The sequence below is a fragment of the Balaenoptera acutorostrata genome, chromosome 6 (genome assembly GCF_949987535.1).
Source record: "Balaenoptera acutorostrata chromosome 6, mBalAcu1.1, whole genome shotgun sequence".
Taxonomy (NCBI): domain Eukaryota; kingdom Metazoa; phylum Chordata; class Mammalia; order Artiodactyla; family Balaenopteridae; genus Balaenoptera; species Balaenoptera acutorostrata.
Genome location: NC_080069.1, coordinates 115035693 through 115063230, shown reverse-complemented (window position 1 = coordinate 115063230; position 27538 = coordinate 115035693). Strand labels below are relative to the sequence as shown.

Here is a 27538-nt window from a genome sequence, read left to right as displayed (position 1 = left end):
AGTTTGAGAACATGGGACTAAGTGATGCTCAAGGCTCCCTCCCTGGGATTCTCTCTCTGCAGCTGAAGGTGGGGCTGCAAGGTAGTGTCTGCATACCTTTGGGAATGGCTTGCTTCTCCTCTTCACTGGGAGGGGCCTGGTTGTCAGCCTGAGTTGGATTCTTCTGCCCTAGTTCATTATCCTGATCAGTTTCTAGCAACAAGGCCGATTCTCATAACAAAGTATTGTTTTAAAGTTATTAAATGTCTGTGTTATGATAAGGATGCAGACCATAGCATTTAGTCAAGACTTTTAAATCAAGCTTTTGATCACGTATTTATTTAGGTATATTCCACCTTGTTGCAAAAAAAGGTATTGTGGCAGTTTACAAAAATAGATAAAATACAATATAATAAAAATGAAGAGATCAGGGTAAAGGTTAAAGCAGAAAGCCAGAATGAAGTCAGAGTCCAGTAGGAGACCCAGTACAATTGTTAAAAATAATCTCAAATTTGACTTTGAGCTTCCCAGTAGCCAAAGCAAAGTAGAAAACCTGACTGGTTACAAAATTCCTAACAACAGTTAGTTTTGGGCTTTGGTGTAAAAACAGACCTGGTTCAACTCTTGACTCTACTACTTGTTAGATTCGTGACCCTGAGCAGGTTGCTTAACGTTTCTGAACTTGAGGTTCACTCCCTGTAATAGGGAAAAGTAATGCCAACCTTGGGGTTGCTGGGTGGATTAGTGATAATGTACGTAAGGGTGACATCTAGCTCTAGGAGGGTACTGCTTGGGCCCTCAGCTGCCCTTTGTCCTCACTAAGCTGCAGGTCTTCAGCCATAAAAGGGAGTTGACATCTGTCCCCTCTGTGCAGCATGTCAGAAGCATAGCTGGATTCTAACCTAGTACTCCCTAACTCCTATCCAGGGCTCCCTGACAACCATCCAGTGCTGTGTCCTCCTGTCACCAGAGTGGTTTCCAATGCTGTCATGGAGGAAAAGGTGCTTTAGAACATATGGGCTTTCAGTAGTCCTCAAGTCATTCCCAGGAAAACCCCCCAGCCTCACCTTTAGGGCTGCCTCCCACACAGAGCAAATTAAATATTAAGGTCTAGAAATCTCTTGGGAGGACTCAAAGGTGGCAGCCAAAGCCCCTTCACGTAGCATGTTGTTCAGAAACACCAGAGACAACTTCCTTTGCTGTCACAGCTGAGGTCGGTAGGAAAAGCTAGCCCTCTCCTTCTTTGTTTGAAGTACCTGTTACCAACTGTAATAAATCCCACAACAAAAACTCTTCCCTGCTTCCCGTCACCGATAGAACAAAATCCAGTTGTCTTAGAATTTCCTTTTCTCTGGTTTGGCATTCAAGGCTCTTTATAAACTGACCCCAACCTCCTTCTTGGGTCTCCTATGTAGATGCAATTTGTGGCTTGGCTACACTGGTTAAAAGCAACGACCACCATTTCTGGAGCTGCTGCTAGAGTGACAGAGTTGGCAAAGAACATGTGCTGACCAGCCCTGAAAACCTGACTGTGCTACAGGCTAAGCTGCTGTGCTTGGGTAAGTCCCTTCACCTCAGTTTCCTCGTCTGTAAAATGGACACACTCAGAGTACATACCTTCCACTGTTGTAAAGATGCAAGAATATGCACATGGCTTGCTTAGCTCACTGTTGATGCTCAGGTTTTATTACTGATTTGGAAACCTGGCTTTCCACTTGACTCTGCCTCCACTTAACCTCTCTGGGCTCCAGTTTGACTACCTGTAAAATGAGGAAAATAATTGTACCTACAACATAACCCACATACAAGGGCCTGAAAACAGAAGGGGCTTAGTGAATGTTTAGAGGCTGCAGCCATCATCCTCTCCCCGAGAAAACTATTTTGCTTGTCCTTTAACAAAATTGGTCCATTCTAACTTTCCCTTTTCTAAGACTAATGGGGAAAGAGGAGCCTGAACATTTCTCACGTGGTTGGGCTGTGATATCACGAAAGACAGAGTCTTCTAAAACCCACACCCAGGGCCAAGGGAAACGCTGGGACTTGCAGCCCCTGAAGAGTCTGTAAGTGGAGCCCTCAGAGTTCAGTTGGGCGGGGGAGGCTGGATGTGTCCACCACTATGAGTCAGGCCTTGCTTGGCTGGGCGTCATCATTCCCCTTTACTTCGGGGGTGAGTTACGGCTTAAACAAAACAACATCACCTGACAATGCCTGAAAGAAATGTATTCTGCACAAAATGCATTTCTTTACACTCTTGGGTATGCAGCTGAATTTCCCAACATGGCAGCTGGGTGTTCATATATACAGATACCTGGGAGCTGGCATGGGGACAGAATGACAGAAGCAGGGTCCGGGGTTGTGTAGAGATCAGCAGTAAATACCCCTCAGAGGTGTTGGGATGACTTGGGTGCTGGGTGGTCTATTGCCTAGCTGCCTCTGAGCGTGGAGAATAAAGGATAAAGACAAAGCCCTTCTGGAAGGAGATCAGCTGAGTCCTGTTCCCACTGTGGCCCTGAGCCATTCTCTAAACCTTTCTGGGCCTATTTCTCCTTTGTAGATATAGGGAGTCAGACCAGACAACTTCTTCCAGTTCTAAAAATACTGTTCAAAGCAGATGAGGGGCAGGCCTGACGGTCTTGTCCCTGGGGCTGCTGGGTCTGAGGCTCGGGGGAGCCCACCTGTGCACCCTCAGCCCCAAGTCCTGGGCTCGGGGCAGCCCTGGCATCATTATCTCTGAAGCCAGGAAAAGTCTGATCCACAGATTCCTTTCTCCTTCCCTCCCAGCTTCCACCTCTGACTCCTCCCTGCACCCAGAAGGTCCGAAGCCTCCTCTGGACCTGGTTGCCCAGATCTCAGCCTTCCCCGGTCCCCCAGGCCAGCCCACCAAATGACCAGGTTAGGAATGACAAGGAAGAAGAAACCTGTTTCATCCTGGTGCCACCCAGCCTCAGGCCTAGGGTCTTGCTTGTGGCAGACCTGGAGGTATCCCTGAGTGCGTGTAGGTTGTGGGTTGAAAGGCCCAGAGAGAAAGGACGAGGTGGACCCCAGGCGCAAAGGCTCTGGGAGGGACTGGGGAGAGGTGCCACAGCCTGGGTATGTGGCCAAAGCCAGCACTTCTGGGTGGAGAGGGAGCCTCGGGGCCTGGCCCAGTTCCCCACCCTGGTAGAGTTGCTGCTGGCAGGCAGTTGCCTGCAGCCTTCTCAGCTGCTGCTGCAGAAACAAATGACGGCACTGATGAAGAATAAGAGAAAATAAAAATGAGTACGGTGGCGGGGGGCGGGTCTTGGATTGGGGGCTGGTATTTTTTCTCAGGGTGTGATTTCTGCTCAGTGGCTGGGTGACTGTGGCGGTTTGGAATGTGGTCAGACAGCGGGTGGGGTGGGGATGGGGGGCTGGCCCAAGGCATGGAACAAGGACATTAGGCCATTAGCCAAAGGGCCCAAAGCCCCAGGGCCACCAACAGCTCCGTCAGAACAGGGGCCTGGGGTGGCACGCAGAGCTGGGCCTCCACCCAACACTAGTGTGTTGGTCCCAAAGGCCTCTGGTTTTGAGTAGCCCCGGGGAAGGGACATAGACTTGAGAGAACAAGAGAAATGAGGGGAGAAGGGAGAGGGCTGGAGGTAGGGGAGAGGTGAGGGTAGAGCATGGTCAGGTCTCATCTGTAAAATGGGCCTGCCGGATCCAAAGTGAGGCCTCAGTCTCCTCACCTGTTAAATGGGCTTAACTGTCTCTACCTCCAAGGGTGTCAGGAGGATTAAGTGGGTTAGTGCACATGAAGCTCTTGGCAGTGTTGTGCAAGTGGAAGTGATTATTACTCCACTGCGTGCTGAGGAAGCTTGACGCTGGCTGTGCCCACTGCCTAGCACCTAGCTCCAGGCCTGGCCCCAGTAAATATTTGCTGAGGGAGTCCCTTGCAGGATTCGCTGTGGGGAGCCCCCCATGCCCCCCATGGCCACAGGAGGAGGCCACTCCTCTCCTGTGAGCCCAGGTCCCGCTCAGACCACGAAGTGGAGGGTGTAGGTGAGCTGGTGACCGTTGTCCCAGGCGTAGAGCACCCGCTCCTTGGGGTTGTAGTCAATCTGGGTGGTGTAGGCGTGCTCGTTGAGGAAGGGCAGCTGCGGGCGGGCGTCGGTGCCCGTGTGCGTGTCGAAGGCATAGGCCACGTGGCCCTCCCGCTGGTTGTAGGTGTCCACGGCGTACAGGATGCCGCACACCAGGAAGCAGTTCCCATAGGAGTTTCGCCGCAGCCGCGTCTTCCATGTGGTCTCACGGTGCACCGACAGGTCGCCGGGGTCCAGGCGGCTCAGCACGATCACCTCGGACTGGGCCTCGTGGTGGTCATCCGCAGTGGGATAGATGACCCACAGGCCGCTCTCGTCCACGGCGAAGTCAATGTCCGAGTGGCCACGCCACTTCCAGGGTGTGGTGTCCTCGTACACCGCGTCGGGCAGCAGCGCCCAGGAGGCCACGAAGCGCTGCCGCAGGTCGTACTTGATGATGTTCTTGGTGAAGGCGCGGTTGTAGTAGAAGGCGCCCTGGTACACCACGTGGCCTGTGCCGATCCAGTTGTAGGGCAGCTTGTACATGTTACTCCAGCGGCCTGCGTGCGGAGGGCGGAAGGTCACACCGGAGCTTCCCGAAAAAACCCCAGCCCACCCCAGGGACCAGGGAGGCCAGGGACCAGGGCTCTTGGGTGGCCCAGCAAGGATACTGAGTGAGCTATGGGCCTGGAGCTGGGCCAGTTATCTGATCCCATCAAGACAGTCCCATGAAGGAGGTACTATTATTATCCCATTTGCCAGGGAGAGAACAGGCTCAGAGGGTTCAAGGTCACTGGTTGTGGAACAGCACAGCCAGGATTTAGACACAGGCTGATACCAGCCCCTGTGCTTTGTTTCAGGGCGTTTGCCCATGCTGCTCCGTCTGCCTAGACTGCCATTTCCCATCCTATCTGCCTGGGGAATGCCTCAGCATCACCTCCTCTGGGAAGTCTTCCCTGATCTCCAGGCTGGGTTCCCATAGCCCCCGAGGCCTCCCTCTAGCACTATATTGAAATTGTTTCTTGAAGCCTTTGCCATGCACATCAGATTGTGCATTTCTGGAGGGCAGCTCATGTCTAAATGACCCTTTCGCCTCATCATGTTCCAGATCTGATAACCAAATTTCTGCCCTTCCCTGCCCAGACCTGAAGGTCCTGTAAGGCCTGGGGCTCTGCTCATCTGTAAAACAGGGTGATAACCCCCACCTCAAAGATACCGTGAGATGATACACACTGGTGATTAGCACATAATAAGCACTCAACAAGTGGAAATTCTAAGTATTGTTACCCTTGACAGTAAATTACACTCATGAGGGCAAGACCACGTCCATCTTGTTTGCTGTTGCATTCCAGCTTCTGGCCTGGGGCCAGCACATAGGGGGTGCCCCCAGACTCCTCTTCTTGGGGTGGCTGACCATTTGGAGCTAGGCCAGGCAGGGGAAGTCTGGACCACAGGAAACCACAAGGCAAAGGAGGGCCAAGCCTCCCTGGGGGACCCTCCCTAGGCTACCCACACCTGCCCCTTTCCCATCACAGGGGTCCCTGACCTTGCTTGAAGTTTTCCAGGTTGCGGAATTCCACCAGGCTGTTTCCATAGTAGTAGTTGGTGACATAGATCTTGTCATCCCTCGCAGCGGGGTCCTTCATCCAGGCTCCCTCATGGCGCCCATAGCTGTGGTGTCTCACAGGGGGGTCCACGGCCCGGAGGGTGCCCTCGCAGCTCGCCTCTCTGCCTGTGGGGAGCAAGGGGTGCAGCATTTGGTACACAGACCCACAGACGCTGAGCCAGAGCAACAGTCCTGGGAACGTTATCTGGGTCTTAACTTAAATCGCTCCTGAGGTTTTGTTTGCAGACTTATTTATTTCTTTTTTCTTTCTTCATGATCAAAGCAATGTCTGATCATTGTAGAATACACAGAACATTCAGAAAAGGAGAATGGAGAAAATAAAAATCATTCAAAATTCTATTATTCAAGAAATTTTTAAACATGTTGTATTTCCTTCCTTTCCTTTTTTTTCTCTGCATGTATAGTCATGCAGACATACTTAAAAAAAAAAAACATGATTCTTCTGAATATACAGTTTTAGGTATCCTGTTTTTTCCTTCCACTGAGCAATCTCTCACATCATTAAATGGCCTTTTAATGATGTGATCTCAAGGTTCCACCAGGCTGCCAGACAGCTGTGCCCTTGAATTTATTTAACCAGTCCCCTCAGTGTTAGACCTTTAGATTATTTTCAGTTTTCTGATATTAGAAATAGGCTGCAAGGAAATCAGTTAAGCTGCAGCTGTTGTTCACATATCTGATGGATCCTTTAGGAAAGAGATTCCTAGAAGTGGAATGCACGTGGACCAAAGTAGGGAATGGTTTTGTCTTGTCATCACAGGTAGCCAAGATGCCCTCCAGAAGGACGGGCTCGATCGATGATTTAACGAGGAAGATTTCTACCTAAGACACAAGCCAAAACTATAAACGTGGAGATAAAAACAGGGCCAAAGACTAGACAGAGGAAATACAGAAGTGAAAATAGTTGCTGGATTTGATGATGGGGTTCTAGGTGATGTTTTCAGAAGAATTTGTTGGAAACACTACCTGTTTCACTGTAAATGTTGTCAAGATCTGATCTGTAAAGATCAGATAGCAAACATTTTAGACTTTCCAGACCACATACTTCTGTCCCATATTCTTTAACAACCCTTAAAAAATGTAAAAACCATTCTTAGCTCAAGGGCTGTATAAAAACAGGCTATAGGCTGTGTTTGGCCCACGGGCTGTAGTTTGCTGACCCCTGTGAGGCTTACTCACCTTGGCTGGGGACTTCTGGGCGTGAAGGTGGCGTGGTGGGCAGGGGACTGGTGATGGGAGTCAGGGTAGGGGTGGGGGTGGGATCCGAGGCAGGGGTGCCAGGGGCCAGGTCCGCTCCCTCAGAGGCCCTGGGCCCAGTCTCGTCACGCTCTGCTGAGTTGGGCTCGGGCTGCCTGCCCTCCACCCGGGGCGGCAGCTGCTCCAGCCAGGAAGTGCCCTTGAGGGCGTTGTCTGTGGAGAGAAGACCCTGTGCTCACATCCTAGCAGCACTGCCGCTGCCCGGGGTCCAGGCCCACCGGGTCCCAGCGCTGGGGCCATGGGGGAGAGGTGTGGGTGGCCCCTAAGGAGTGAAAGGCCTCGAAAAGTGGGAGGTGGGGAAGGCTTCATGGTCAGCAGACTGGCTATAGCCCCCTCAGATGAGTGGCCTCGGCCAAGTCCCCTGCCTCGGTGGGCCTCGTCTTCCCCTTCCGTGAAGTGAGTCATGAGGTCCACCCCGTCAAGCTGTTGTGTTGATTAGAGGAAAATGTGTACAAGACATTTGCACAGATCTTGGCAAATATGAGGTGCCAGATGTGAGACCCCTTTCATTTGCTGGATCCAATTCCAGGAGGCAGAAACCCTTGCTCCCGTTTTACAGACTTTCTCCTAGTCCGCTCCCCTGGAAACACCCTCTAGTTTCTCTCACCCAGCATTTGCCCCTTCAGGTAGGGAAGGGCAGGTGCAGCCAGCTTCCCGTCACCTCTGGACCCAGTTCTCTGCCTCTGCCCCCTCGTTCATCTCCTATCTCCCATCTCTCAGCTTCCTTGGCATCCCTCCCCCACTTCTTCCACTCCTGCTGGCACGGGCTTTGCTGATAGGAGGACTTTTTCAGCTCCGTGGGACTGGTTTGGGGCCATCTCTGGGTCATCCCTGACCCACGCTTTCCTGGGCTGGAATGGATGGGGTCTGGGTAGGGAAAGATTCAGTGGCAAAGAGCAGGGGACTAAAACTCCTCAGCTTCTGGGCTCCAGTCCCACTAACTCGCCGTGAAACCTGGAGGCTGTCACTTCACCTCTCTGAGCTTGTTTCCTCTGCTGGATCAAGTGCAACAGCATGTGTGAAAGGACTCAGCAAGCTGTGATGCCAGAGACAAAGGAATGGTGCTGTTGTTACCGTGATGGTGTGGCCCCCAGAGATGCACTGAGGCCCCTTGACTCCAAGACAATCACCTGACTTCTTCCTTTTCTCTCCCTGCTGGGCTTCCTCTTTGCATGGGGTTTAGCCGGGCCCTGCTGTGGAGCAGCCCCTGGAGTCTCTCGGGAACGAGGGCATCCCCTCTGGTCAGCAGGCCTCAGTGGGGCCCAGCCTCGGCAGCCTGCCAGGGCAGGGGCTTGTTCCCACGGCCCTCACTGGCAGAGTCAGATGCCTGCAGCTGTTCCTGGGCAGAGCCCTGGCCATGGGTCAGAGGCTCTATGCCGTGGCTAGGCTGACCTGGCAGGACTCAGAGCCAGCAGCTGGCACCAGGAGCTGGGAGAAGAGGCCCCTGAGCCCTGAGAGGCCAAGAATTGAGGGGGCTCTTGGGAGACTGGTCCCTCACAGTTCTACCCCTGGCCCCCTTGGGCATGGGCTGGGCAGAGAACCTCACTGGAGGAGGGGGTCAGCAGGACCCTGGAAGGGGGAGCAGGCTTGGGACACCTCTCAGGGACATCAGAGGAGAGCAGGCATCTGGGGAGGGGCTCAGAGGAAGAATCAGGAGTCACACCAGTGGGGATGGCCCAGAAATTTGGGTACTCTTGGAACTTTTGTCTCTTGTTTCTCGGTTCATTATTTTGTTGTCCTTCACTGTGATCGGGCAGGGAGCTGTAAGAAAGATACAAGAGTCTGTGGGCTCTTCTTTGGGGGGAAAAGAGTGGGAGGTGCTGGAGAGGCCATCCACCCCAAGGCCAGTCTGGAAATGGGAGGTGCCTCAAAGGCTCCAGGTCACTTCCCAGAACACTGGTCTGGTCCCTGCGTTCGCCCGCCCACCAGAGGCAGCTGCCTGGTTATGGGTATGCTTTTTCCCACTAGACTGTGAGCTCCGTGTTAGGCAGAAAGTCTGGAAGGTACAGCACGTACATAGTGAACCTTCCGCACATCTTTCAATGAAGAAGGAAAAGGCCAGTGAGGGTGGAGACAGCTATAACTACTGGAGAGGAACTGAGTGGCCCTTTGTGTTGATTTGATCATTTCATCGCCCAGGAGTGGGATTATCCCATAGTATGGATGAGCAAAGGGCACCAACAGGTAACCCATGGAGCTGAGATCTGGGGCAGTCTGACTGTAGAGAAGACCCTGGGTCCCTGTAGGGGCCCCCACTCCCCAAGGTTCCAATCTTCCTCTAACTCACCAGCCATGGCCTCGGTCATCTCCTTTCTGCCCGCCTTGTAGTAGGTGATGCCTCGGATCACAGCCTGCTGCTGGGCCAGGGCCCGGGGCTTGGCTGTGGTCTGGGGGAATCTGCCCTTGCCCTCCTTCTTCAGCTTCTCCACTTTCAGCAGCTTCTCCTTAGGAGGTTTTGTGAGGCCCTTGTCTACAAAGCTCTTCTGCATGCTGCCATATTTGTTGTTGTCTTTGCCTTTCCCTCCAGCTGTGTCCTGGGGGAGAAGGGAAGTCTCAGATTCGGAGGATGGTAGAAGGGATGTTGTGGGGCGTCAGGAGGCTCAGCATGTGGGGGCTGGTAAAGGCCATGTTGCTCCTGGCCCCGTGTCCCAGGTGCTCATGAAGTCACAGCTTTCCTCCCATAGTTACATCCATGACTGGGGTGTGCCTCAGTTTCCCTACTCAGCTCTCTAGCTCCCCTGCAGGCTTGAAGCCCAGCCTGATAGGTTAGATTCCTGTTCTACTTCCCAACTCCTGTACACTCACCCCTGGGGGTAGACTACAACGGTCTGCTCCCTGGGGAGGTCAGCTTCCCATCCCTGTCTCTCTCACTCATTGGTCTTTGTGTGTGGGCAGGGAGAGGTTCTCAGGCCCCAAGGCAGGCTGACCAATTCATCACAGTGTGCCTGGAACTTTCCCAGTGTTAGCACTGAAAGTCCTGTATCCTGGGAAACCCTTCCTTCAGTCCTGGGCAAACTGGGATGGTTGGTCACCTGGGCATTGACCTTAGGGCATGCTGTTTCTAACATTTTGTGAATTTTGTTATTTTTGCTTCCTTTTAAATGCCTCTGATGCTGGCTTGGCACAAGAACCTAGGGCCTGTGACATCACCCATTGTTAGGCAGGATCTCTAGGAGATACAGCAAGTACAGGATCTAGACCTTCTGTGACACTGCCCAAACAGGATTCATTCTTACTGTGGAATTGGCACACGAATGAGCAGGAAGCCAGCTCCGGGCCGAGGCACTAGGCTTCCTCCCTGCTTTATCAGCATCTAGGTGGTCCCTGCTGCAGACACAAATAGCCCCATTGTCAAAATGTCAGCATGGAGCCTGAGGGGTGGAGAGGAAGAGCATGGGCTCGGCTGTCAGGCAGGCCCGGGTTCCAACACAGCCACCTTCTCTGAGTGACCCCACTCCGTGTTCTTCATCTGCCAAACTGGCAACAAGCATCCCTCCTCGCAGGTGGCTATGAGATTGACTGAGATAATGTCTGCGAAGAAGTCAGCTCCCTTTTTCCTCCACTCACCAAATCACAAGGCCACTGTGGGAGTGGTGGGCTGTATCCTGCACGTGGAAATGGTCAAAGGGGCACGAATGGGACTGAAGTCTAGTCTGTACTCCATTTGCCAAGCCACACACCCTGGTACGTGTCTGTCACAGGAAGGAGCCTTTGTACAATTTATCCACCCAAAGGGGGCTCTTCCTTCTAATTTATCTGGCCTGTGGGAGAGCCTTTTCTGCAGCATGTCTGCCTACAGGAGGGCCTTTTTCAAATCTGCCCAAAGGTGTGTTGTGTGTCAGGTGGCTCAGCCTGGTGAGGGCCTTTGCTCACTTTGTGCGCTGAGTTTGAATATGGAAGGCTGGGTGTTTGCTGCAGGAGTTCTCCACCCCAGGATGGGTCGGATGAAGTGGTATTAGTCGGCTGGGGTCCCCGAGGCATTGCCCACCTACCCATGAGCAGGCCTGACCCAGCCAGGGGCCCAGCCGCAGCAGGGGAGGTTAGAAGTGGTTTTGCCGCAGCCAACCTGGTCCCTCAGGACCAGGCAGGGAGGGTCATCTCTACAACCTTGTCCCCACTAGTCTGGAACCAGGAGTGAGAATACTGCTGGAGAATACTCCAGCTCCGAGGGCTGGAGCCCCACGTCTGCTCCCAGTTCAGCTGTGTTGACGGCTCACTGAGCAGCAGGCACCCCCTGCCCCCGCCCTGCCACGGACTCCCCCACTGTGCCAGCCCTCGGCCCCATCCTGCGGCCCCGAAGCCCCACCCAGCTGGCCCTCAGGGCCGAGGTCCTGGCACGCCGTGCTCCCAGCCCACCCACCTTCTGGCCCGTCACAAGAGCCCTGGCCTCACCTGAGCCTTACTGCCAGGCCGGGGGGCTGGGGCAGCGGCGGGCGCCGTGGCCGCGTCCTTCTGTAGCAGCTGGAGGCCCAGGCTGGAGAGCTCCTTCTTGATGCTCATCATGATGGCTGAGTGGTTCTCGTAGTGCCTCAGCTGCTCCCTGAAGTGGCGCATGCTCTCCCTCACCACCTCGTTCTCCTGGCTCAGGTTGGCCTTGATACTCTGTGGGGGCGGGACCCAAGAGCTTTCCAGCCTCCTCTGACTGTCCCCAGCCCTGGTGGACACCCCAGCTTCTGCCATCAGGCTTTGCTGCCCAGTCTCCTGAGCAGGGCCTGGGGGAACGGGTGGGGCGTTCCCTCCCTTCCTCCCTGCCTTCCTTTCCTTTGCCCTTTGCTTTCTCACTTGAGCCTATTTTGGGAACTCTTGCACACCTGTATATATAGTGCTCCCCATACCTTTTACTGGCCACACAGTTTGCCACTGTATGTATAGGCCAAAATGTATTTAGCCAGTCCCTTATGGATCCACCTTTTCAGTTGCTACCAATCTTTTGCTACTTTAAAATTACCTTTTAATTTCACAAGTAATACATAAATACCTCTTTTTTATAAAATACTCAAACACTGGAACTCTGTGGGGTTTTGCTATGGTCTCTGATCCCTTCCTAGTCTCCAAGTCTCCGACTTCTCTCCTGGGCAGGCTTGGCTCCTCCCACCGCACCAAGCCCCACCTTTACTCTTCCTCGTGTTCTCCTGCCCTGCCTCACTGTCTCCCTACTGCTGGGGACTCTGCCTGGCTTTAGCAGCCCCTAGCCCCACTGCCACCTGGATCGCAGGGTGGACAGAAGGCACACTGTGTAAGGCAGGTTTCTCCGCCTCAGCGCTGCTGACATTTGGGTGCTGTGGGGCTGCCCTGCGCACTGTAGCATGTTTAGCAGCATCCCTGGCCTCTGCCCACTAGGACCCATAGCATCCGCCACCCACCTCCCCCAGACTGCGACAACCAGAAGTGCCTCCAGATAGTGCCAGCTGCCCCCTGGGGAGCAAAATCACCCCCCGTTGAGAACCACTGGCGGAAGGGAAGAAAGCAGAAGGAAGCTGGGACCCCAGATTGTTGCCTGACCTCCTGCGATGTTTTTCCCTTAGGCAGAGGGAGCCGTCTCCTCCGCAGTGAGGCTGTTCTCTCCGCCTCCTGCCAGCGTTAGCAAAAACTTTTTCTTTTTCTTTTTTTTTCATAGCTATCACTTAGTGAACAGAAGCAAAGCACAGATAATGCAAAACAGAAGATAATTTAAAAATCATTTCCTTGTGGCTGCAGAAATCATTTCTGGTTTGTTCCAGGCTCTGCAGACATACCCTCCAGATTGTCTGGCTCATAGTTGCGTGAAGTGAGTTAACATTTCCTAAGGTTACCAGAGGAGAGGTCAAAGGAGGCTAACTGTAGAACCAACAACAGGAGAGCCTGGCATGTACTAGATGCACAGGAAATACTGGTGCACAGTAGAAATTCAACAACTGTTACCATTCTCCCATGCTGGCATGGGCCTGGCACATAAGAGATACTCAACAAACACTTTTTGAATAATTAAAGCCACTGTGACCCCAACTTTGTGGTGAGTAAGGGGTTAATCTCCTCTCGTGGGGCACAGGATGCCCAGGTGCCCCCCTCCCTGTGGAAAGGAAGCTGGGAAAGGAAGCCTTCACGCCCCTCCTGGCAGCTGCATATCCCCAGGCTCCCAGCAGCCCAGCAGGGACCGGATGCAGGAAACAGGCGGAGGCCAGGCTGTGCCAGCAGAGATGCAAACCTCAACCTGCAGCCTGAACCTCCAGGGTCACTCAACTCTGTCCCTGTCCTCAGGGGGCAGTATCAGCCACCCGCCCAGCCCTCCAGCACATTTGCCCCGACCAGGAGAAGACACTTAGCACCTCTGCCTCCATGGTAGGTGGGTCCTTGAACAGCCATGCGACCTCGAGCCTGGCCCCCGTGGGCTTGGCCAGTCCTGCACAATGCTGGCGTTTCATGCGAATGGTTGCCCCAGACTTGTGCAATATATGGGCCCTGGTCTTGGCGAACTGAGGGCGGCTGCAAGTTTCAGCCCCCTCTGCACCTCTTTCATACAACCAGCAGCTGCCTTAGTTTCTCCACCCAGCCTTCTAGCTTCCTACAGGCCCTTGAGGCCCAGTCAGACCTCTTTCTCAAAGGCTGGACCCTGTGGCCTGCATCTCCTTCTCCCAGCTCCCTGCAGGAGTCCAGCTTCTAACAGCCACCAGGGTCCAGACAGAATTGCCTAGGCCCCTTCGGACACTGCCCTTGGCCTCCAGCACTGCACCAGCCTGGGCTCTGTTTCGAGCCCTGCCCTTACCTCTTCCAGCGTGTTCATCTGGGAAGCCACCTTGTGGACGTAGGCGTGCACCTTCATCAGGTCCATGCTGTACAAGGTGCCCTCCAGGAGATCCACCATGGACTGCAGCTGCCCGGGGAAGGGTGAGGGTTAGGGAAAAGGCACAGCACGTGGCCAGGCACAGAGGGTGCAAAAGGAGCCCCACCAGAGCATGAACCCCAGAGCCTCAGAGTGGTCTGCTTGACTAGACCCAGCCTGCTCATAATCACAAGAAAAGCTCTTTTGAGCACTTCCATATGGCAGACACTGTATAGGGGCTTGAATGAGCCATTTCACTTAATCCTGAACAACCCCACGAGGTGTGTAGTGGACACTGGGGGAGCTCCATCCACATCCCCTGGATCCCTGCTTCTGTTTCTTGTGCCCAGCCTTGGCTTCCATGTGCCTCCCTTTTAACAGTCTGCATCTGTGACTCTCTTCAAAGAGCCACTTTGCCCACCAAAGTGCCTGGGAGTCTACGTCCTCCTGGGACAGCCTGTAGGCAATGCCTGATTGGTGTGGGCATCTAGTAACCCAGCATCCTAGCTAGAGTGGCCAAGATGCCAGCGAGAGTGTCAGGGAAACCTTGGCACGAGGAGCCGGTTGGGAAATCAGCTTTCCCTTGCTTCTAGTGGGCGGTTCCTCCAGCGCACCCCCTGTATGCGTTCTCAGGGCCTGAGCATGCTGGTGCTCCTGTCTGGCCTTGGCCAGCTGTTTCCAACACAGTTTTACTCCCACTCTCCCAGGGGTGTTCAAGCTGTTTTAAGCCAGAGAGTTCTTCTCTGAATAGACTTTGATCTCTAGAACAGAAAAAGGGGGTGGGGGGCTCTGGTGGAAGCAGGGATAGGGCCTCGAGTCTTCTCTGCTCCCCTACAACCTTGTTCAGACTCCGAGGGGTTGCATGGTACCCCAGGGCTCTGTGGAGTTCAGTGTGAGAACCATGCACGGAGACTCTCCTGGGCCTCAGCTTCCTTCTCTGTGAAATGGGCAGCAAGGTTGTGGAGCGGAGCAGTACCGTCTGGATAGGGCTCAGCTCAGAATGGGCACACAGCAAGGCCTTCATGAATACCAGCAATGATGATTACTATTCCAGGCGGCTAAATGGGACCTCCTAGCTTCACTTCTGCTGCCTTCATGGCCACCAGAACTGGCTTCCCAAAGCACAGCTTTGACCATGGGTCCCTCCCCTGCTAGATTACTTGCTGTGGCTCCCCACTGCCCAAGTGTGGCTACTTATCTCCTGACCCTGGCATTCAAGCCCTTCTTGATCTGCCCCTGCCACCTTCTTCGGCCTCAGCAAATGCTCATTCTGGGCCAGGCATTAAGGACAGTGATGACAATAGACACGAGCCTTCATGGTCCTTTACAGGCTGTCAAGGAGTGCAGAGTAACACAGAGGTGCCTGGATGAGGGAGTGCAGGTGGGAACACACACAGGTGCCCAGGTCATTAACGACGGGGCACTGACCTTGTCTGGGAGTGTGTGAGGTTTAGTAAAGTCTGCCAGCAGGAAGTTTTGTTTGAACTGAGCTCTGAAGGAGGAGCACAAATTAGACAACGATGGCCGGAGAAGGACATTCCAGGCAAAGGGAACAGCTCGTGCAAAGAGCTGGAGGTGTGAAGACACATGGCGTGTTTGAGCCGAGCAACTCAAAATGTAGTCTGCGGACCAGCACAAATCCAAGCTGCTCGTTACCAGTCTGTGATAAAATAATTACAAAAAGTGAGCGTAGGCTTTTATAAACTTTCAGAGCCATTTGACAGAGAAATTTTATATCTGTGGACTCTAATAATACAACACTGGACTTGTATTTTGCGTGTCTGTTTCTATTCCAATTCATTTTCCTAACAATTCATTTTTATAGTATTTTACAAGAGTGTTGGTTCTTGACAGATTTTTTTTTTTGACTGAGCCACATGGCTTGCAGGATTTTAGTTCCCCGATCAGGGATCAAACCTGGGCTCCTGGGAATGAGAGTGCCAAGTCCCAACCACTGGATTGCCAAGGAATTCCCAGTGCTTGACAGATTTTTTTAAAAACTGGTCTTTCACCACATATAGTTTGAGAAGTACAGTGTGGAATTGACAGGTGGTTAGTGGGGCTGGGGCAGAGAGAGGGCAGGGGGGCACCCTGGGTCACACCCACTCCACTTACTCTCACCCAGAATGTTCTTATTTCTGCTCGCTTGAGGGACTCCTACACATCCCTCAAAGCCCAGCTGTAATGTTACCTCCTCCTCTGGGTTCCCACAGTCCCTGGGACGTCCATTGGCCCAGCACTGACTGCACTGCCATTACTGGGGTCAGGAGCTGTGTCCCCATAGGACTGGAATTCCTCAAGGGTGGGGCCATGCCAAATTCATGTCCAGAAGGAAAAGGAGTGAAGAGGTGAGAGACACACCCCCAAGAAAGGGGATCTAGAATCCCATTCTTTCTCCTCAGAGCCATGCAACTAAGGCTAAATCACAGCCGCACTTCTTAGCTTGAGGGGAAGGGTTGGGGTAGAGACAAGGGGCAGGTATAGGGTGGGTTGCCCTGTTCCCCTCCACAGTGGCTTCCCCTAACCTCCTCTCCCGGGGGGGGCTGCCCACTGAGGGAGGGGGAGCCAAGCCAAATGACAGGGGCCTCAGCTCTGTCTCCTACTGCCTCTGTCCACTTCTCCTCTTGGGGCTCACTGGGTACCTGTCGGGTACTCACTTATACTTCTACAGTATCAAGGAGGCAGAGTATCTTCTCTGTGTTCCTCCTACGACCCCTCCTGCTGGGTTAATCCCACCACTGCCCCAGTCCAGTCCTATAAGGCTGAATAAAACCCCCCATGGCTGCTGTGCGCTGAAGGGACAGCTCCCGGCTGAGAGAACTGCCCAGTGACCTCTCCACTGGGCAAGGGGACACAGCAGAGAATTCCTGGATTCAAATTTCTTGCTGTGTTATGTTAGGGAAGTCACAGTTCCTCTCTGGGCCTCAGATTCCTCCCCCAAGTAAAGCTGGGAAAATAAGTTCCCTCTCCAAAGGGCTGTAGCAAGGATTAAATTAGCCAGCATTTAGGAAAAGGTTTTGTCTATCCTCATGTCAAGTATGCTTACAATTCAGTTGTTGAGAAGTGGATTTGAGCAAAAGTCGGTTTTGTCCCTGTAACTGAAGACTGGCCTATGGCTTCAGTGCCTGGAGTCTGCAGGGCCTTACTGGGTTTGGGAGACAGTGTGGTCCAGGAACTGCCAAGTTGTCAAGAGGCCACTTGGCCTAAAATTCAAACACCACCCCCAACTTCAAGAGTTTTGGTATCCATCCAGTAGTTACCAAAATAAAACTAAAGTTAAATTTAAAGAAAACATTTTTAGCCAAATGTTGGGAGACAGTTCTTCCCAGGCCTCTTGCTTTTCTGCATGTCTTGCCTGCAGAGGCACTGACTGTCCTTGTTCCAGGCCATCTTGTTGCAGAGTGAACAGCCTTGGAGCATCCAGAGAGTGTTTCCCTCTGGAGCAGGGAAGGTGTGCTTGGTGCTCATTATAAGAGATCTGGATTCTCTAAGTTGGGGCTCCTCTCTTGGAAAACATCCCACTGTGTGTGCAGGTATTATCTGGCCCTCACTGCATCACCCCGTGGGAAGTGAGTGGGAGAACCAGTGCAAGAAAGTGGAGACACTCTGGCGACTGTGAGTAATAAAGTCCTTTGTCTCTGGCTCGTGTCTACCGCCAGCATCCATGAAACTAGCAGGCTAACTTGTTAGCTTACAAGTAGGGTAACATCTCAGTCAACTTCACAGTTCTTGACACGAAAAGGGCAAAATAGACACGTTTGGAAGAAATTATAAAAGAAAAGGATCCTCTCAAAAGCCACCAAATTATCTGGCTATTACAGAAAGGAAGACAGGAGAGCAGTGTGATTTAGAACACATGCTTTGGACACAGCAGGCCCTGAGTTCACATCCCAGCCCCACCAGGCCCGCCAAGCACGAAGTTGTGCATGGTGTGAATGGCACGAAGGTGCCAGGCTGGATGGGGGACTGTGGTCTCCCTGCACATGCCTATCCAAGCCATGGGTCCTGGTGGTGGGCCCGGCACAGGGCTGTGGCACCTAGAGGTGGTGCCTCTTTCTATTCTTCTTATGGTGGGGTGGAGGGAGGGGATTATAAGCACAAAATTTACATAAAAATATGGTATAGACTTGCGGCTGCATGTCATTATGTGAGAGCTTGGGCCAGTTACCTAACTTCTCCAAGCCTCAGTTTTCTTGCCTATAAAATGAGGACAAAGATCCCATACTTCACAAAATGGTTTAAGAATTTAGAGAACTAATGTTAAAAAAAAGAAAAGAGCTCAGCACAACGTCTGGCACGAAGGTGGTACGTGAGTATGGGAAACGTTATTCCATAAAAAACAATCAAATGCCACAAAATACTACATGGAGGTGCTGACAGATGACCTGGTTTGGGTAAAACACAGGACACGGGGATAGATGCTACTAGATGGTAAAGGGCTCTATCCAGGTAAGCTAGCCAAAGGATGCTGCCTCCATCACTGACTGGCCGAATGGTCTTAGGCAGGAATTGGTTTCCTCTCAGGAAGCCTCTGTTTCCTCACCTGTGAAATGGGATGAGAACTACCCCTGCCTTAGAACGTGTGGCCTTTTCATTGGAGGGACAGCCGGCGCCAGCCTATGCTAGATGTTCACGCAGGAGTGGGGTCCCATCCCGGCCTTTACTCCAGAAAGTCTACCTTGAGGAGCTCGGGTGCCTGTTTCTTGAGTTTCTCCATCTTCCACTCGTTCTCGCAGGGGTTGAGCGAGGAGGGCGGCGCGGTGCAGGAGCAGCGGCAGTCCGTGCCGGAGCTCACAGTCTCTACTGTGTAGAAGTCCTCCACTCGTGCCCGCCCGCTGCGCACCCGGCTGCACGCGTCCTTGCTCAGCGGCCGCATGATGCACTTGCAGCGGCAGTCTGAGCCCTCTGAGGTCATGCGCACCTGGTCCACGTCGCCGAACACCTGCAAGAGGGGCCCCGGTGAGCCGAAGGCCAGCGCTGGAGGGAGGGGGAGAGAAGGAGAGGGAGGGACAGGTAGCAGGATCCAGCCCCCCTGGCCTTTGGGGGCACCATTAGAGTGGCTGAGAAGGAAACAAATTTCCTTACAAGGAAATAGAAGCCTTATAATAATAACAACAATGAAAAGAGTAATGGCCGCTGTGACAAACAGTTTGGCTGTTTCTTAATAAGTTAAACATGAAATTACCATGTGACCCAATAATTCTACTCCCCTGGGTATATACCTAAAGAATTGAAAACAGGTGTTAAAGCAAGGACTTGTACAGGAATGTTCACAGCAGCACCATTCACAATAACCACAAGGTAGAAACAACCCAAAGGTCCATCAACTGATCAATGCATAAACAAGGTGTGGTATAGCCCCACAATGGAATATGATTCAGCCATAAAAAGGAATGAAGTACTGATACATGCTACAACATGGATGAACCTTGAAAAATATTATACTAAATGAAAGAGCCACTTATATTAATATCCAGAATAGGCAAATCCATAGAGAGAAAAAGCAGATTAGTGGTTCCCAGGATGTAGAGAGAGGAGCAAATGGAGAGTGTTTGCTTAATGGGTACACGGTTTCCTTTTGGAGTGATGAAAATGTTCTGGATCTAGGTAGTGGTGATGGTTGCACAGCATTATGAATGTACTACATAAATGCCATTGAGTTGTACACTTTCAAATGGTTAAAGTGGTAAATTTTATGTTATGTGTATTTTGCCACAATAGTAAAAAAATATGAATGGAGACCTTTTACGGAGCACTTACTACATCCCAGGTTTCAGGTGCGTTACACCCTTTAATAATATCTGTGTATGGGGGGGGGTATCGTTACCTCCAAAGTCCTTAGCCTGGCCTTCAAGGCCTATGTGAGCTGACACCCTCCCTCAAGGCCCTCCTTTTGCCACTCTTTCCTTCACTCCACTCCACCCTCAGGGGCCTTTGCGAATTTGGTACCCTCATCCTGAAACCCCTATCCCTCATATTCCCTGAGTTCATTCCCTCACATTAACTTACACATTACCTCCTCTGAGAAGCCTTCCCTGACCACACACCTCCCATTTCTCTCTGTCCCCTTATGTAGTGGCTTTGCTTTTCTTTATTGCACGTACTACCATCTGAAATATCATATCTGTGTTTTCTTATTTTTTGTCTCCCCTACTCTACTGAAGGCACCTTTAGAGGCAGGGACTTTGTCTAGTTCCCTCCTATATCCCCAGAACAGTGCCTGCTTGGCTGAGAGTAGGAGCCCTGGAAATATCTGTTGGATAAACAAGCCCGTATTTTACAGACACTCTAGAGCACAGGGCTAAGAGCATGGTGTCTGGAGCCTAAGCCAGTAACTGTGAGATTGTGGGCAACCCAATTTTTCTATGCCTCTGTTTCCTCATTTGTAAAATGGGCTCCTGCCTCACGGAGTTGTCGTGATGATTAAATGAGTTAATATAGGTAAAGAACAGAGCCTAATTAATAGTGAGTGTGTCTTAACTGTGAGCCATTATTAATACAGCTAAAGAAACAGAGGCTCAGAGAGGTGAAGTCACAAGTTCACACAGCTTCACCTGGGAACATCCAGCTTTGGATATCTGCCTCCAGATAGAAATCACTGGTTTATGCTGCTTCTCCTACAAATCTGTTTCCCCAAATCCTGTGTGACCTTAAACAGGTTACATAACCTCTCTGAGCCTCATTCCCTCAGTGGTAAAATGGATGACTCTCCATACCCGGCCTCCTCATAGTGAGGCTCAAATGAGATACATGACCTCCATTTAGTGGTTTCCCTTCCCTCCTCCCTTTTCCTTCGATCCCACCCTGGGAGGCCACATATCCAGTGTCTAAGTGTGGTCACTGGTCCCTGGGGCAGCAGGACTTTGTGCCTGCAAGAGTCAGCTTGGTGAGATCAGCGGTAGGTGCCAGACTCAGTCACCGCCTCCAGCCTACCTTGCCCTCACACACCAGCCGGGCTCTCTGAGCCCCAGCCAGCCACTGCCCTAGCTGGTTCAGCCAGCCCATCCTGGGCTTCCAGGCTCTCAGGACACAGCTATTTATGGCTCAATCAACAAACCAACACCGCAGGCCTCATGGCTACTAAGCTCTCACTGAAGCCGCCAGGACCCAGGTGAGTTCAAGGCTCCCTTGGGCTTTCTGCCAAGCCCAGCCCCCATGAGTGTCCCAGTGCCCTCTGGGGAAGGGCAGCAGATACTCCATTTCTGCTCTGAGCCCTCAGACACCTGTTTGAAACCCTGGCCTCAGCCAGACTCTGGGTGATAGCTGGAGGTGCAGAAGAAATAGAGGTACATCCTTGACCTTCTCAACCATGAGAGAAGCTGATATAGTGAGCTCTGAGATCACAGAAAAAGACACCCATGAAGACTGCTCAGAGGAGGGCACCCCAGGGGACATCTCGAAGCACGAGTAGAGCATTCCAGGGAGAGCAAGTCATATATGCAAAGACAAGCAAGGGCCTGGCACTTTGGGGGCTTGGAGGAGGTTGACTCTGGCTGGTGCCTGCAGAGAGCCTGGGTGGCAGGAGCTAAGGCTGGGGGTGGCAGAGCCCGCTCGTGGAGGGCCCTGAAAGTTGGCTGAGGATCTGGACTTATTCCTGAAAATACTGGGGATTCATGAAGGTTTTTTTTTGTTTGTTTGTTTTCTTTGTTAGTTTCTGCTTTATAACAAAGTGAATCAGTTATACATATACATATGTTCCCATATCTCTTCCCTCTTGCATCTCCCTCCCTCCCGCCCTCCCTATCCCACACCTCTAGGTGGTCACAAAGCACAGAGCTGATCTCCCTGTGCTATGCGGTTGCTTCCCACTAGCTATCTATTTTACGTTTGGTAGTGAATATATGTCCATGCCACTCTCTCTCTTTGTCACATCTTACCCTTCCTCCTCCCCATATCCTCAAGTCCATTCTCTAGTAGGTCTGTGTCTTTATTCCCGTCTTGCCACTAGGTTCTTCATGACCTTTTTTTTTTTTTTCTTAGATTCCATATATATGTGTTAGCATACTGTATTTGTTTTTCTCTTTCTGACTTACTTCATTCTGTATGACAGACTCTAGGTCCATCCACCTCACTACAAATAACTCAATTTCGTTCCTTTTTATGGCTGAGTAATATTCCATTGTATATATGTGCCACATCTTCTTCATCCATTCATGAAGGGTTTTAAGTAGGAGAGAGCCAGGGTCAGATCTGCATCACGGGACACTCACTCAGGCTGCCTTGTGGACAGACGGTGGGTGGAGGAAGCAAACCTGGGGTGCAGAGCCCAGGGAGGAGACATTTACTGAGAACTCACTGAGTGCTGGGGAAGTGTGGGGCAGTGGTTAGGAACACAGCCATGGGCCACCTACAGCTGTGTGCTCTTGGGTAGATTACTTAACTTCTCTGTGCCTCAGTTTCCTCATCTGTAAAATGAGGGTACTGCTAGTGTGTACCCAACAAAGGACTGTGTGAGAACTGAGAGACGGAATACCAGGAATATGTTGTAGTTGTTATTATTACCACCAAGAATCCTGACAGGGGCTTGTTTTTCCCTTTGTTTTTCCACGTGGGTACATTGATAGATATTCTTAGCAGTGTCTTCCAGATGAGGAAATAGCCCTGGAGCCATCAAATGACTCGTTCAAGGGGATCAGAGCCCAGGGTGGGGAGACTTGCTGTCCCCTGGAGGCTGAGGAGGGTGGGGAAGGAGGTGGCTACGGGTGGAAGCTTTGTCCTGGGTTGTCTGTGGGCGAAGTGTACCCTGGGCCCTGCTGGGCAATTCTCCCTGTCTGTGAACGCGGACAGCCAGGCTCAGATGCTGTATATTCTTTAGATCGCTGCTACTACCGTAAGCCTGCCTTCTCTTTGAGACTTCTGGGCCCCCTTCCCGGCTCTGCTGGAACCCCTAGCCAGCCCCACCCACTCCCCCAGGTGGGGGTAAGAGCCCAGTGAGGGGATGTGGGTGTGTTCTGTGTGGCCAGGCCAGAGAGGCCTCTTCCTCAGGACTCACCCATAATCCAACGCCCATCCCCACCAGCAGCGGCCTCCACATCAGACTGCAACATTCCTTCGCTCCTCAGATGAGGTGCTACGTCCTGATGGGGGCGGCCAAGGCCCTGACACAGCCCAGGAGTCAGGAGTGGAGTCGGAAGAGAGCCTCTGCTCCAGCCACGGCTGCCAGGAGCCCAGGCAGGCCCCTACCTCCTGTGGTTACTATGTCCTGTGCTGCTTGACTGGAGGAGGCAGAGCACCATGGAAAGGAGCCAGGCCTGGGCTCAAATCCCAGCTCCCACGTGTCCTCCCCGCATGACCTTGACCCCTCTGAGCCTCAGCTTCCTCCTCTGTAAAATGGGGAGGATAACAGTCCTTTCCTCATAAGCTTGTCCTGAGGCTAAAATGAGTCAATGCATGCAGAGTGCCTGGCATAGAACAACTGCTGCCTACTTGCTACTGAAGTTGCTCCCAATAACCCTCCCTCACGTTTGTACATCATTTTCTACCTCTTTGCTCTCACCACAACCCCACCTTGGAGAGGAGAAATCTGAGCATCAGAGAAGATGAGGGGCTTGCCCAGGGTCACACAGCACAGGCTGACTCCGAAATTTAGTTCACATGCTCTTCCTCCTATGACCACCAATAATCACCAGGCAAGGGCTTCTCCACCAGCAAATGAGCTGGGATAGAGATGTTGGCCCTGGATCAGGCCTTGGTGGGGCAGGGGAAATGGGGCTCCCACTGGGCCTGACCCACCTTGCCCTTGGCCTGAGGGCTGGAGTTGCTGCCTCAGCCCCCCATCCCTCCCTGCAGGCTTGCTCAGCACACACTGCTGCCAAAGACCCCAGAAGTGTGGGTGGCTTGTGCTTAAAAAGTTCCCTAGCAATTTGCAAGGAAATCCCACAATAAGATGGCGAGAAGGTGTACTTGATATTTCTGAAGAGAGATGGATAAATCTGGCCAGAATGGGGAAGAGGGGGTTCAACCGATAAAATGTTCTAGAAACAGAACAGTTTCAAATTGTGTCACCTTGAGGTTGAATCTTCCCTATTCTCTCATGGCCAGCCCAGATTCACTGAGAGGCAGTTTCCATGTCCTCCTGCAGGGAAAGACCTCCCCTAGAGCCCATGCTCAGCTGGACACCTCCCTCTGGATACACCCCAAAGGTACCCCAAACTTAATCCATCCAAAACTGGGCCCAGCATCTTCTCCCAAACCCGTGTCTACCTACCTTCCTGCCCAACCCAGGTCTCTGAGCCTCCTTCTTACTCTGGAACCCATCAGTCACGTTCTTCCGATGGATGCTTCATTCTAAATATCTCCTACCTCAATCTCTTGGTCTCTACTCCCCGGCCGCAGCCCGAGCTCAGGTTGCATCAACTGCTACCTGGGCAATACAGGAGCCTCCTCTCTGCTGGATTAACCTTCCAAAAGCTCCTTTTTGATGATCTGTTATTCTCTTGCTCCACAAACCTCCATGAGTTCTCAACTAGGGGATGTGCCTCAGAATTACCTGGGGTGGAAGGACTTGGAAAATGCAGATGCCCTGTCCTTACTCTACATCCCTTCACTCAGACTCTCTCAGGCTCCCCAGGTATTTGGATGCCCACTAAAGGCTGAGAATCCTGGAGCCCCAGGGATCTCCAAACTCCCCAAGTTCCCTATCTTGGATTTTTCAGCAGCCCCAACCTGACTCTTCTGAGCTTCAGTGTTCAAGTCTGTCAAATGGGGAGGGAGCACTGAAGTCTTAGAGTGTTGTGTGAGATCCTGAATGTAAATCCTGGGCAGGGGGCTTGGCACCCAGGATGCTCTTCGCATGCCCCAGCCAATAGGAGAGATGGAGCAAGACCTTCCCTGCAGCGAGACCCCATGGGGCCTCACTCGGTCCCACACTCTTTGTGTGCAGAAGGAGGACTCCATCACTGTGCAGCCCTTGCCTGCTCTGGAGCCTGTTTCCAGTTACACCCACAGGCAGAAGCTCCCTGAGTGGAGGGGCAGCAACACCTAAGCCTCCAGGACCGGCCTGGCCTGGAACATCTGATCCAGCCTGGGACACCACCGCCTGCCTGTGCTAGCCCCTCCTGCTCCCCTGGCCCAGCTCCCACAGGCCTTGGCCTCCCCACTGTCCTCGGGCCTCTAATCAGCAGCAGGGCTGACCAAAGACCCCCCTCCCACCCCAGGATGCATGGGGAACATGAGGTGCCAGCAGCCCTTTCACAGATGGGGAAACTGAGGTAGAGATGGGGAATTCTCAGCCACATTCCTAGGACACGCAGCAAAAATCAGGTTCCCAGAGGTCTCTCGTGCTGTGCCTGGGTTTCATGTGGTTACCTGTCTGTCCACCCTAACCTTCACACTGGGCAGTCCCTCAGATATGCCAGGGAAGCTGTGAACTCCTTCTCCCACTCCCAAGATGGGCAAAGCACTTCCTTAGATGGAAACCCCAAGTCCTGCTTAGGAGAGACCTTGTTATAAACACAAAATTAAAACACGCTGAGTGAGGAGCTGGCCAAGACCACAGAGTTCCTTGGTGAGTACTGGGGTTGAGCTGCCCCTGTACCCCTGAAAGTACTGGGCAGAAGGCGAGGCTGGACCGCCCAGGAGCAGGAAGTCTGAGGAGGGGCCAACTTAACCCTTTAGGGCCCTAGATAGATTTCAAGTCCCAGACTGGCCTTCCAAAGGGCTCTCCCCTCACCCTCAGAAAATAGGACAGGCTTGAAGAGGAAGGAGGATTGTTGGGGGAGGGAGGGTGATAATGAAAACAGCTCTCTCTCCAGAGCCAGCAGGAGTCCGGCTGTGCTGAGGAATGCAGAGTAAATTCACCCATCACTTGATTTTTATTTTTCCCAGCTGGCTGAGTGGTGTGGGGTGGGAGGTGTCTGGGGGAGGGCTGTGCTGAATCCCCCAGCTGCTTCATCCTCCGAACTCTAGGATGTGCCTCCCCACCCCACCAGCCCCAGCTTGCCCTGGGACAAATAAACACACACACACACCCCCAACCTAGCAAGTGTTTGGCTGACTCACTACGTAAACAGGGTGTTGGGTTTTCTTTGTCTTTGCTTTGCTTTGAATGTGAGCCCTCCCCCACAAGCTCTACAGCCCTCTGCATGGCTCAGAGGATGCCTGAGACCAAATATTCCTCCCAGCCAGAGAGATGAGAGGTGGCAGAGTGCTGACCAGGTTATCTGGGGTTTTTTGCTCACTTGTTCCCCTACCTGAGCCAGGTCAGGGAATCCTAGAAGGCCCTATATGGAAGGGAAGTTGGGGAGACAATGTTTTTCAGATGGGGGGACTGAGGTCCAGAAACAGTCAGTGACTTGCCCACGGTCACACAGACAAAAAACAACAAAGGGCCAGAACCCAGGTTTTTTTGATCCACAAGCTAGCTGTCTTTCTATACATCCTAATTTCCCCATCTGTAAAATGGGAATGATACTCATTCCCTCCTTGTCTTTGGAGCACGTGGTTAGGACTGCAGCTCACTTGTTTGCATACCCTGAGCTGAATCTTCAGGCTGAAGGTCTGCCAGTGCCCACTGCTCATATACTTACCATGTGGCTAGTGACCTCTGCCCTTTACCTGCCTGTGGACAGGGCAGCCTCACCTCCTACCCAGGAAAGAGGCTGGAGAGACATCAAGAGAAGTCACTCTTACTCTCATGCTCTGCAGTACCTCCCTCCTGCCTCTCACTTGCCCCCAGTCCCAACCCAGTCCTCACCGGGTCATTTCTAGAACATCTTCAAGAGGTCCCTGCTCTGACTGACCCTAAGTGCTTCTCCTCTCTACATTCTGGATCACACTCCCTTTTGGGGTCTCTGTGGTAAGATTTTAAAATCACAGTATCATTTATTGGACACCCACTAGGTGCCAGAGTGGTGCTAAGCATTATCTAGGCCTGATCTCACTAATCTAGAGATCATAAAGGCCCAAGGTCACCTAGCTGAGAGATGGAGGCAGGATTTGAACCCAGGTCTGCCGGACACCAGTGCAGATCCTTTCAGCCATAACTGAGAACAGCTCAGTCACTTCTGGAGACACCGTGTCTTCTGGAGGGTGCATCAGATCTCTGGCAGGAACACCAGAGGTCAGGAGAGTGGCCAGCCCAGCTGGGTTCATTGGGTCCCCCGTATGGCCTGAAAGCCTTGGCCCAGGTCCTGCTGCAAACCTAGGAGTCGCTAGGTAGCAGTTAGCCAGGGGTCTGTCCCCACGTGGGTCAGCCTCCCATGGAAACTTTGAGCCAGATCTCCAGGCTGCCCCTGCCCAGCGCTCCCGGGAATCCCCTCCCTAGGCTGGGGACTGCATCTCCCTGTCTGGGCCGCCTTTAAGCTCCCAGCGCCCCTTCTCCCTGGCCCGGGGTTTCAGTACTGACCTCCTCCCCGCACTGGACTGTGTCCAGCGCCCCTTCCAGAGGCTCGGGGTCCCAAGCACCCTTGCCATCTACCTCCAGCCCTTCTTCCCCCACGAGCTCCTCTCCCGGGGTCCCTGCCCCTGCGGCCTCCCTGTTAAGTCTTCCCTCTCTGGGTCCTCTGTTCCTGGCCCAGACATCATGCTTAGCCCGCACCCCCAGCCACAGCGCCCCCTCGCGCCAGGCTACACGCCGAGCTGCGTCCGGGTCGGAGGGCCGCACATACCTTACTGTCAGCGCGCACCGGGCTGGCACGCAGCAGCAGCAGCAGAGGCAGCAGGAGCAGAGGCAGTGGCCGGGGCGGGAGGGCGGCTGCGGCCATGGCGGGACGGGCAAGGCGGGCACAGACAGTGGGCGCGGAGGCCGGGAAGCGCGGGCCGCACTGCTAGCCGGGCGCCGCCGCCAGCTCTACCCGTCCCGCGCGCCCCGTGTCTGCCCGCTGCTCCCCGCCCCGCGCC

General features: G+C 52.9%; 1 protein-coding gene across 1 annotated transcript; it reads right to left on the bottom strand.

The window, feature by feature from the left end:
* Window positions 1-298: 298 nt before the first annotated feature.
* On the bottom strand, window positions 299-27538 carry OLFML2A (olfactomedin like 2A). The gene is made up of 8 exons (XM_007194693.3): window positions 27307-27538; window positions 18378-18641; window positions 13643-13750; window positions 11293-11502; window positions 9188-9434; window positions 6823-7053; window positions 5563-5748; window positions 299-4576 (listed from the first exon to the last, which is right to left on the bottom strand). The coding sequence occupies exons 1-8, from the start codon at window positions 27400-27402 to the stop codon at window positions 3972-3974; spliced, it is 1947 nt and encodes a 648-aa protein (XP_007194755.1). The 5' UTR covers window positions 27403-27538; the 3' UTR covers window positions 299-3971.

Excerpts from the sequence above, each read along its gene's own strand:
- OLFML2A (XM_007194693.3), bottom strand. The coding sequence starts at position 27,402 with ATGGCCGCAGCCGCCCTCCCGCCCCGGCCACTGCCTCTGCTCCTGCTG. Across the intron at positions 11,503-13,642 it reads AGATGAACACGCTGGAAGAG|AGTATCAAGGCCAACCTGAG; the intron begins GTAAGGGCAGGG and ends CCGCCCCCACAG. Across the intron at positions 4,577-5,562 it reads CCTGGAAAACTTCAAGCAAG|GCCGCTGGAGTAACATGTAC; the intron begins GTCAGGGACCCC and ends CTCCGCACGCAG.